We start from the raw sequence: 12,297 nt of genomic DNA, 5'->3' as shown, positions 1-12,297 counted from the left end.
ACATTAATGTCAATTTACCAGGTGGATGAGAATACTTGAGGTGTGCTCAGCAAGATTTTACAGTGCAGGTGTGCAGTTTGATGAACTGCCCTAAATGGCCAGATCTCCAGCAAAGCCTATAACATGTCTGATCATATTTCAATACAATTATGCACGTTAGCTTTATATTTGGAGGTGAAGTGTGTAATTTCTGTCCATCTAGCTGCACCTAAAGGAATTGCATAAAAAAATACTGCTTTCAAACAGGTTTCCAGAGCACTCCCCCTCTCTGTTATTTGTTGACCAAATGTATTCGCATGTAAATATCATTCATTATAACTAAGTCTTGATTTCATTAAAAAAAACATAAAAAAAAACTTTTTTTATGGATTTTTAATAATATTATGAATATAATTTTTCTTATACATGCAGGCTTGGTAACATCAGCAGAACAGAAAAAAAATAATTTGAAAAGTGGATAAAGCTTTTATGTTTTAATGAAAGATTATAAAAAAATTTATATTACCTTCAGAACAATGTGCACTGATGAACAATGCAAAATTTGGCCGAATTCACTGTACAAATAAATAAAATTAATATTCACAAATATCACATTTTTTTGATGTGTGCAGACTCTTAGGACAAGCCTCCAAAGTCGTATTCTCTTCACCATCATAATCAATCTAATATATATATATTATATATATATATATATATATATATATACACTCACCAGCCACTTTAGTAGGTACACCTATTCAATTGCTTGGTAACACAATTTGCTAATCAGCCAATCACATGGCAGAAACTCAATACATTTAGGCATATATATATATATGGGTGAAGACGACATCAATATCGAAGTTTAAACTGAGTTCAAACCGAGCATCAGAAAAGGGAAGAAGGAAGAAAGGGGATTTAAGTGACTTTGAACGTGGAATGGTTGTTGGTGCCAGATGGGCTGGTCTGATTATTTCAAAAACTGCTAATCTACTGGGATTTTCACGCACAAACCATCTCTAGGGTTTACAGGAGAATGGTCCAAAAAGAGAAAAATATCCAGTGAGCAGCAGTTTTGTGGACGAAAATGCCTTGTTGATGTCAGAGGTCTGAAGAGAATGGGGCAGACTGGTTAGAGATGATAGAAAGGCAACAGTAACTCAAATAACACTCATTACAACCAAGGTATGCAGAATACCATCTCTGAACGGCAATACAACACGTCGAACCCTGAAGCAGATGGGCTACAGCAGCAGAAGATCACACAGGGTGCCACTCCTGTCAGCTAAGAACAGGAAACGGAGGCTACAATTTGCACAGGTATACCAAAATTGGACAATAGAAGATTGGAAAAACGTTGCCGGTCTGATGAGTCTCGATTTCTGCTTCGACATTCAGAAGGAAGGGTCAGAATTTGGCGTAAAGAATATGAAAGCATGGATCCATCCTGCCTTGTCTCAACGGTTCAGGCTGCTGGTGGTGGTGTAATGTGTGAGGGATATTTTCTTGGCACACTTTGGGCCCCTTAGTACCAATTGAGCATTGTTTAAACACCACAGCCTACCTGAGTATTGTTGCTGGACCCTGTCCATCTCTTTATGACTACACAGTGTACCCATCTTTCTGATGGCTACTTCCAGCAGGATAATGCTCCAGGTCACAAAGCTCAAATCATATCAGACTGGTTTCTGAACATGACAATGAGTTAACTTTACTCAAATGGCCTCCACAGTCACTAGATCTCAATCCAATAGAGCAGCATTGGGATGTGGTGGAACGGGAGAATTTCACATCATGGATGTGCAGCCGACAAATCTGCCAGCAACTGTGTGATGCTATCATGTCAATATGGACCCAAAACTCTGCGGCATGTTTCCAACACCTTGTGAATCTATGCCACGAAGAATTAAGGCAGTACTGAAGGCAAAAGGGGTCCAACCCGGCGGCACTAGTAAGGTGTACCAAAGTGGCCAGTGAGTGTGTGTATATATATATATATATATAGATATATATAAGATATATATATCTATATATATATATATATATATATAAATATAACATGCACATGACATGAAAACTTGACATGAAAGAGAAGCGCATTTAAACATTTCTCTCTAATTAATAATGAAGATGACAACTTTAATTGCAAACTTCTAGCTGGTTTCTTCACTCAAAACACATGGAAAGCTAATAGAATTCTGTAGTCTCCATTATTTTACCACATATTCATATGTGATGTTACACTAGAGTGCCACCTCTAGCTCATTATGTATATTATAAGCTTTTTTCTCACACACGAACAACCTGTGAGAATAAGGCCGGTGAATACGCCACCAGCTGCCCACAGATCATACTCTATAAACCAGAGTAAGAGTGCTGATTGAGGATAAGGTTTTGCTTTTTATAGCCAACTAAATACGGCACAGTAGCTGATCCTGGATCAGCTCGAATCTGATGCTTTATATAGGCTGTGATAGTGACAGACTGGAGTCATTATGCATGTGTAGTGTGTCAGCTTGTGTCTCATTATAATATCTGGGCAATAAAAAAAAAAAAAACAAGAGTTAATTAGCTTTTCTTTTAACGGTTAAGAACGGTTACCATCGAATGTGGGACCAGGATGGAAACCAAGCATGTTCTTCGCAGGACAGCACGCACGCGCACACACACACGCATACTACATCGAAGACTGTCCCGTCCCAGGTGTACAGGAGCTGCGTGTGGTGGTGTCCTACTTCCTGTACAGTGTGACTGTACCTTGGCTTGTGCGCGGAGCGTGTGTGTAACTACCGCGTTGCGACAAACACTGACCCCATTTCAATATGCTGTAATGTTGGCAAGCCCGTATAAGTTTGTTCTTTTTCGAGAGAGAAGGAGCTTTTAATCTTGTAATGCAAGTGGGTTCAATTATAAACCAAGAACGCCAGAATTCAAATTTGCACCTTTTAGTTGCCAAGATAAATAACACCTGTCCCCCTAAGTCAAAGTTTACCACGGGCAAGATCGGACGTGAGCATTGCAGAGTAAAGTGAGTTCATGCGCAATGCTGCCACTACATCACCAAAGTGATATTGTACAAACGTTCGCAGGCAGACTTCTCTTAAGTGCGCTCGTGAGTGTGTTGCGCGTCGGACACACGTCCCAGTTTTGGCACTAAGGCGAGTGTGTAGGAACCCAGCGCGTCCTCTACTCTCTCCCCTCTAACCTCCTCACAGCGAGACGCACGATTCCACATGATGCTTCACCATATGCTTCTCTTAACCACTGAGATCGGGGTTGGATGTAGGCAATCCATCGGGCGCAGAGCGAGTTCTGGATTTGGATGCTTCGCTGGCACGGCTTTGCGGGTGATGGTGAAGCGCATCTTGCGCGGTGTTTGCGCACGATTCCTCGATCTTTCCTCGGGACGTTTGGCGAAGGGAAATGTGAAGAAGGCTTAAAGAATGGCATGTAAACATGGTTTCTGCCAAGAAGGAGGGAGATGGTGACTGCGATGTACCCCACTTCTATTTCCACTCTCCTCTACTTTCTGTGTGTGGCGGCTTGGTGAGTTCCAACTGGATGTGAGCGTTACGCATGGCATCTTTACGCCTCGAGGTTACAAACGACAAACCCGGGCGTCTTTGAACTGTTTGTGCAGTTGATTGATACGAAAAATAGGCGTTTATTTCATGTGTGCGCAATGTTAAAATGCTACAGTTTGCTCTGTGTTGTTTTTAGCATAAAGAGAATATCTGGACAGATCAGAAAGGATGAGAAATTATACCCGGAAAATTTCACACGCATTCTGGACCGACTTCTGGATGGATACGACAACAGGCTCCGACCTGGATTTGGGGGTACGTGCCAAAATCTTCACAATCATTTGGCCAAAAAAAAAAAGCTCACGTTGCTTTTAAAGCTTCTCGCGCAAAACAAGCTCTCCAAATGTTGTGTTTTTACGCAGGTCGCATGCTGTTTACCAAGTGTTGTTTGTTTGGTGAGGGTTGGTGTCCTCTGAGGGGAGATGGAGGTGTAAGCCAACTCCAAATGTCCTTTTGCTGCCCACTTTCTTTCTCTGCTCTCCATGTATCTGTTATCGGTGCCGTTTGGTCCTTTAAGCGAGTTTAGTTATGTAATCGCGCCAAGGAATCCGCTTAATGCACACATTTTAAGTAGGAAGAGTACAGATGTTCGCCTGTTTGCGTAAACCGCTCACTTTGCCCACACTCTCCTATCTTTAAACAGCGCGCATCAGCGTTTTAACCTGTTTTGCGAAGCCAAATTATTCGCTGCTGTGTAAAGGTTGGTCTTGAGCGAATAACGTTGCTCTATTTTTGAATACAATATCACGGAAGATTTGACTGTGGTCATTGTGCTTAAAAACTTCAGAATTAACCTCTTAGAGTGTGCTTGGAAAAATTTAAAAATAGCCCAAAAAATAGCCCCAAAATATCTGGATATTAAACTTCGCGTGTAAAATTGAACACTTTATGTCTTTATTTATAGCATGAAAAAGCAAAACCGCATATTAGATTATATGATGCTTTAGAGATCATTAATTTGTCTGCATGCAAATTGTTAGAAATGGAATTAAATATTTTCAGCCTAGAAACATGAGCTAGTGATTTATTAATCATTATATAATATTGATTAATGACTTATGGATGAAAGTTACTATATAAAGAAAAACATCAAGACTTGCTGCACACATCACAGTTGCATTTCCTTTCCCTCATTTAATTTTTTAACCCAAAGAAATAAATAATCAAATCAAAGACTGTGGTTCTCTATGCGTAATGCCAGGATGTGATTGGAGCTCAGGGAATGAAGCTCTGGTTTTTTATGTAACTTTAGTGAAGAGGCAGAGAGCACATCTCTCCCAAACAGAGCAGCACACACCCACCTTCACATGACAAGAGCTCTCTAGCGGAGCTAGATCAGGCTGGAGGGGCTTGATCAGCTCTCAGCTAGATGGTGTGGGTTCACAGTTCTAGTAGGATCGCATGAGTTTCCCTTGCCAAAGAATCCATTGCTTCAGAGATGATAGATATCAGGGCTCGGGTGTTAGTCTCTTACCACTGGCCTTGTTGTTGTCGTCTGATTGTTGCACCATGAGGACTTGGGTTTGAAGAAATACACTTTTCAAAATATACTGTTTTATGTAATTCACCCAAAATTGAAAATTCACTCTAATGTTGTTACAAATCTGTTATTATTTCTGTGGAACATAAAAATAGCAAATTTGGATCACTGGTGCATATGAAAAAAAGCACAAAAAAAATTAGTCCATACTACTTGTCCACTATATTCCAAGCCCTCCGAAATCAGTGGCTTGAAGGAAAGATTTTTTCTTTTGTAAATGATAAGCTAAATTTTGAGTTACTGTTTCTCATAAAAGCTGTCTTATGGCTTCAGATGACTTGGAACATAGAGCATGAGTCATGTGGACTATTTTTTCACATTTAAAATATATATATATTTTTTTTAGTTTTTTGGAACTTTCTAGAGCATGACTAATCACTACTGAAAAGAGGTGCAGGATTTACAGTACTTTAAAACAAATTTCACAAATATTTCTAACAATTCTCAGAAATTGCTACATTTTGCACATAATAACAAAGAAACAGCAAGTAACACTAAATTAAATGTGAAATTTTGAAGACTGAATTATTATTTTCTTGCAAAATGCACTGCAGTAATCATTGTTTTATTTACAACTCTAAAATAATAATAATAATAATAATAATTTTTACTAATAATAATTTTTACATTGCATGAACTGTATTTAAAATAAAAGCTGTGTGAAAATCTTCCTTCTGTGTTTCAATAGAAACAAATGAGATAATTGTCCCGCAGTAAGCGTATAGATAAAGTGAATGTGAAAAGCAGCTTTGGTATGAGAAATGTTTCATATTGAGACCTTTGACTTGTGATTGCATACGTTGGTCTTTTTGGCAAATCTGCACGGTTTTAGGGACTGTTGAGATCTCTTTTAAATCTCTAGAGGAGATGCATCTGAAAGCTGGAGACCTAAGAAACCTCCTTTTACTCTCAGTTTAATCTCCTTTGTGTTGTAGAAACATTTGAGATATTAAAAAGATCTATTTTTTTTATTTTTGTGTGCATTGGACTGAGTGAGATTGTTCCTGTCTTTCATATTTCTGTAGGATTCATGGTTGTCAACTTGTGAGAGATGCTCAGAGTTTAAACTTTGTTTAATGACAGATGATCCGTTTTCTTGTGTTTGACTGAAGGCACTTCTCTCTCAAGTGATTTACTCAAGCATCTATCAGAGAACCTCTAGAACATTAAGAGTTTAACCCTCACAAGTTCAGCCAATGAGACGGTTCAGTGATATCATGTGATTTAGAGCTTTGAGTGCCTGAGTCTGTTTTCAGTGACACTTTATTCTTTATTTATTTGTTTATTAATTATTTCATTTTTCTCTCCACAAGAATTTGGTAAAAGTAGATAAATAAATGAGAAATGGTTTCAGTCAGAGAAAACCGGGAAAACTGAAATCCAAACTGACGCTATTTCCTTTCCTAATACAAAATCCTGGTCATATTGTGAAGTACTTGGCAGTGTAGGTTTTTAAGAAAGAAATCTGTATAATCTACCTCAGAATTAACTTTCCTTTTGGCTGATGTCACATCCAAGATGAAGATGAGTTTCTTTCTTCATCATTTGGAGAAATTTAGCATTACGTCACTTGCTTACCAATGGATCATCTTGGAATGAATAGGTGCCGTCAGAATGAGAGTCCAAACAGCTGATAAAACATCACAATAATCCACAAATAATCCATGATTCCATCTATTAACGTCTAGTGAAGCAAAATGCTGTATGAAAACAAACCCATTGCTACAATGTTCTGAACTTCAAACTTTTGCTTCTGGATAAAATATGAGTCCTCTATCCATAATATTGCTTTATTCAGTGAAAAAGTCAGTTTTTATCAGCTGTTTGGACTCTCATTCTGACAGCACCCATTCACTGCAGAGGATCCATTGATGAGCAAGTGATGTAATGCTAAATTTTCTGAAGAAACAAACTCCTCTACATCTTAGATGGCCAGAGGGTGAATTTTCCACAGATTATCATCTTTGAGTGAACTATTCCTTTTAGCCAAATAGCTGTTTAGGTGTTGTTTTAGACTACCATAATACTGTAGGTAATGCACCAAGGAGTTGTTATCTAATGCTGCTTAACATTGTCATAAAGGTTATGCAGTATTAGCAAATAACTACAGATTTTCCACTCCGCTATGACTCACATTTAGCTCTGATTCCATTCTGATATGAAACACACACTATCATCAAATAAGTTCCTGATTGATCAAAAAAGACCTGCCCAGCATTTTTTTCTCATTTAAGAAGGCAAGTGAGTCGAGAATGTGGGTTCATGTTGACCTGAGAGCAAAAAAGCAAAAGCAATGCTGTGTTAATCCATTTATTTATTTATTTATTTATTTATTTTGGTAATATCTGGTTTGGGTCACATCCATAGATCACATACGTTTTGTGCATTTCTTTCAGATCAGTTTCTAGTCATAAGAGGTTTAATGTGATTCTGATTTCTGTGTCCGACCAGGTCCAGTGACAGAAGTGAAGACCGATATTTACGTCACAAGTTTCGGCCCAGTTTCCGACGTGGAGATGGTGAGTGCTCTGAGATGTATATGATTATGTGTGAACAGGTTGGATTTGTGTGAGTACATGTATGTGTGCACAAGCAGCTGTTATATAAGGTGTCATATCCATCCACTGAGATATGATTAAAATTAATAATTCAGGCAGCTTGCCATTTAGATCAGAGCAAGGTATCTGCTTAGTCAGAGTGAATCAAGTACTGTGTGGCAGAGGTTAAAATATATATATAAAATTTGTGATTGAGTCAACAATTTCAGCAGGTATTTTTTTCCCTGAGAAGAATATGAGGTTCAGCACCTCGCACAAGAGCATAACAGCACTAAATGTGACCAAACTTACAGTGTTTAGAGCAGATTGGCACCTGCAATATTAAAACCAGCAAAAAGGAATGCACAAAATTCCGTATTGTTATATGTTTCCAAGTGAATATATTCATATAATATTCAGCTGGTTTTCTCCAGTAAACTGAGAAAAAAAAAAGTCTAGAAACAATTTTCACTCCAATAATTACAAAAAAATAATTACAAAGAAATGTCAAGCAACACAACACAAGTAGAAAAAAAGAAAGAAACTGTATTTAATTGTAAAACATGCTCCAGCAGTCTTTGTTTTATTCACAACTTTGAAAAATTCATATTTACAGTGGACTTGATTGGCTTTTGAAAAAATCCTATAATATTATTGGTGAATGTTATTTTTCCCTGCCCACACAACCTTGTTGTGTTACAGTTACAGGGGTTTTTTTATTTAAAAAAAAAAAAAAAAGAAAGAAAGAAAATTTATGCTTGAGAGCATATTGAGACCCTAGACTTTAGATTGCATACTCTGGTATTTTGAATAATCTGCACAGTTTGAGACATTTCTTTAAAAAGTAAATAGGGTTCATGTTCATTTATTTATTTATTTATTTACAAGGAAATTCTTTCTTGGAGGAATTTGATTGAAAATGTTTAAGTTCATGTTGAGACCTTTGACTTGACTAAATTGCATACTTTGGTATTTGCATACTTTTTGATGAATCTGCACAGTTTGAGAAAATAAAATAAATAGGATTCAGTTTGACTGTATATAATTGTATCAGTAAGATTTTTATTTTTAAGTGTTACAGTGGATTTCTTACAAAAAATCTCTTTATTGGAAGAATTTGATGAGAAATCTATGGTGCCCGGGAGCTGACGTGATCGGTTAACTTAGTTTTGTCGTGGCCCCGACATAATACCTCATGGGAATGTGATAATATATTGTGGCCATGAGCTCATTTTGTTGATGGAACGACATTTTTTTCTCGTGGCCACGAGTTTAATGCGTAAACAAACCTGTGTGACCAAAGCAACCTGGGATTATCAGAGATGGATTCATTAATATTTTATTTTGAATTAAGAAATTATTATATTTAATTACTATTTATTATATAAATTATTACATTATTAAATTATTATATTAACCATAGGCCTTGGCTACCGGACTGTATTACATGCAATATTTCATTTTATTTCGGCTAGTTAATAGACCGTAATTATAAACACTATAGTGTTTCGTTGAGGAATTAATCATTCACATAGTTTAATTTGTAAATGAAAACACAACACACTCATTTATCAGCACACATAGGCATAAATACAATCATAAAGTTTATTGGCATAATTGTCAGGCATTTATTTGCAAAATATATGGTAGGCTAGCAAATTCTAGCATAATTATACAAAAATGTTACAAAGGTAAAAGCAATACACAAATTGAAAGGGGAAATAAGCATATATAATAATAAATATAAAATATAGCTCTTATAAGTTAATGTAATAATAATAATAATAATAATATAATGATACAAATATTAAATTAAATGTTTTAATTTAATAAAAATGTTTTATCTATCTCTGATAATCCAGAGTTGCTATGGTCGCGCAGGTTTGTTTACGCATTAAACTCGTGGTCACGAGAAAAATATGTCGTTCCCTTGACATAAGAAGCCGTGGCCAAGAGAAATGGATGTCGTTTGCTCAAAATTGCATGTCTGGGCCACGACATAAGGATGTCGTTAACTCGACAAAATGATCTTGTGTTCACAACATAATATCAAGTTCCCACGAGTTAATATGACGTTCACACAAACTAATATCTCGTGGCCACGACTTAACATCACGTTCCCCCGAGTTATTATGACATGGCCACGAAAAACTAAGTGAACTGACCTTGTCAGCTCCTGGGCACCATAGAAATCCTTGAGTTCATACCGAGATTATTCTAAAAAGTAAATAGGGTTCATTTTGATTGTTTTTAAGGGTTGCAGGGGAATTTTTCAGGAGCACAATTTGTCAGCATGAGGGCAAGTGTTTGTTTAAGTGTGTAGACAGTGGTTTTGCAAGATTATGGTGGATTCTTATTTTATTTCTTTTTTTATTGAGAAGTTGCTTTTTACAGAAGCACTCTAATGAAGCATTCTGTCAGGAGTAAATCAGATTGATTTGCATGCTCTTTTGACTGCTCTATATCTGTACCTTCTTCAAGGAGTACACCATGGACGTGTTCTTCCGCCAGACGTGGGTGGATAGGCGGTTAAGGTACGATGGCCCGGTGGAGATCCTCCGGCTAAATAACCTGATGGTGACCAAAGTTTGGACCCCTGACACTTTCTTCAGGAACGGCAAAAGATCTGTGGCTCACAACATGACGGCACCCAACAGACTCTTCCGAATCATGAAGAACGGCACTATCCTGTACACTATGAGGTACAGCACGCATCCGTCCAGTCCTGAGTTCAATTTACGCTGAAAAGAGTTTGGCAGACTGTGTTTGCTCGTGGGTGACTGACGTTATGCCAAGTAGGATGTGTTCCTGGATCATCTTTTGTTGGTCCTGCAACAACATTTGTGTTCAGTGGAAAATTGCCGGTTGATATGAATGTTGTTGAAGCCTCAAACGCCACCCTAAGGATAACAGTACAATACTAGCTGTTTGAAAGAAAAGGATGTTGATCCAGGAACATGTCCTAATTGGTGAAAAGAACTTTGAAGGTGTTGCTGGACATCACATCCTCAATATTATAACCATTTTATCTGTGTTTTTTTCACAGGTTGACAATAATTGCAGAATGTCCAATGAGACTGGTTAATTTCCCGATGGATGGCCACTCCTGCCCTCTCAAGTTTGGCAGCTGTGAGGATTACACTTTATATGTTGATTTTTTTTTTTTTTTTACAGAACACTAAAGCATGATTTGAGACAGTATTTCAGAGTAAAGGAACATGGCAGTTTGGAGTGAGGAGAAGAACATTACTTATGAAGTGTTTCTTGAAGAGCACTGAAATATTCCCTTCTTTAAAAAATGGATTTCTCTCTCTCTTCACTGTTAGATGACTAAACAATTCATACGGGAAAAAGAATTGATTATTTAAGGGTTTATTTTAATTGACTCTACAAATTCAGAATTGAAGTTCATCTATATGCTTGTGTACTTCTAAAAGCTGACAAAATGTACTTATAGCATGCAAATTTAAAATTCAAAAGCTTTCAGGAAAAGGCCAAACCTATTGATAACTTGTTTGAATTTAATTGCATTTGTTTTTGTCCCATCAAATGCTTTCTAGAATGCAAATATCACTTCATCTTAAAACACACCAAAAACAAACATTGGAAAGGTGGCTGATTCAGAATACTATTCTGAATTGAGACTGTGTTTGTCAAAACACGGCTGTGTTCAAAACAGCACACTGCACATACTATTTCTATATAGTATACAGTATACATTACCATTCAAAAGTTGGAATTTTTATGATTTTGAAAGTAGTCTCTTATGCTCACCAAGGCAGTATTTATTTGATCAAATACATTAACGCTGTAAAATACAATTGCATTTTAAAATAGTTTTGTATTTGAACATATTGTAAAATGTAATTTATTGCTGTGATGCAAAGCTGAATTTCAGCGTCATTACTCCAGTCTTCTGTGTCACATGATCCTTCAGAAATCATTCTAATATGCTGATTTGCTTTTCAAGAAACATTTCTTCTTATTATAAATGTTGATAACAGTTCAAAAGAACAGCATTTATTTGAAACATTATAAATGTCTTTACTAAAACTTTTGGCCAAATGAGTGTATCTGAATAAAAATTGTAATTTCTATACCAACCCCAAACTTTTGATAGATAGTGTATACAGTAAATAGAATGTGTATTTTATGTGTAATAGCTGAATTGCTTACTACATTTCCCAAAAAAAAAATAATAATAATAATAATAATAATTATAGTGTTCAGGAGACCATACTGCATGGGATACTGCTTCCCACAATGCAATCTGCACAGCTTGACTTTTCAAGTAATGTTACAATTTAAAAAATATATTTCTTAATAGTCAGACTCTCAAGTTTTGTATAAATAAATAAATGTTTATTTAAATTGAAATAGCATGCAGTATTCAATGTTTACTGCATAGTATGTACACTGCCAGTTTCCCTGGCTGCTAGTTTAAACGCTGAACAGTTCTTCATCTAGAATTACTTTTTCACAGTTGGCTAAGTAAATGCAAAAATATACATATATAAATATAAACACAGTATATAAGCTACAAGTTTAATTTAAAAGCAAATACCTAGAGGTCTGAAAAGCAGCTCCTCTCCACAAGGAGAAATTACTTTTTCCTCCAAGTGTGTAAATACAGGGTTGGTTCATAAAACTGGTTCTA

At 36.5% G+C, this 12,297-nt stretch overlaps 1 protein-coding gene across 1 annotated transcript in view; it reads left to right on the top strand.

Moving 5' to 3' along the window:
• Positions 1 to 3,429: 3,429 nt before the first annotated feature.
• The window catches only part of LOC122147420 (gamma-aminobutyric acid receptor subunit alpha-6-like), a 35,653-nt gene continuing 26,785 nt past the window's right edge, over positions 3,430 to 12,297 (top strand). The window contains exons 1-5 of the mRNA XM_042769897.1: positions 3,430 to 3,525; positions 3,700 to 3,818; positions 7,555 to 7,622; positions 10,122 to 10,342; positions 10,687 to 10,769. Of these exons, the coding sequence (XP_042625831.1) occupies positions 3,461 to 3,525; positions 3,700 to 3,818; positions 7,555 to 7,622; positions 10,122 to 10,342; positions 10,687 to 10,769 (556 nt within the window). The 5' untranslated portion in view covers positions 3,430 to 3,460. The remainder of the gene's footprint in view (positions 3,526 to 3,699; positions 3,819 to 7,554; positions 7,623 to 10,121; positions 10,343 to 10,686; positions 10,770 to 12,297) is intronic.

Source organism: Cyprinus carpio, chromosome A14 (genome assembly GCF_018340385.1).
Source record: "Cyprinus carpio isolate SPL01 chromosome A14, ASM1834038v1, whole genome shotgun sequence".
Lineage (NCBI taxonomy): Eukaryota > Metazoa > Chordata > Actinopteri > Cypriniformes > Cyprinidae > Cyprinus > Cyprinus carpio.
The sequence above is the reverse complement of the archived record's forward strand: the minus strand, read 5'-3'. Positions and strand labels throughout refer to the sequence as shown.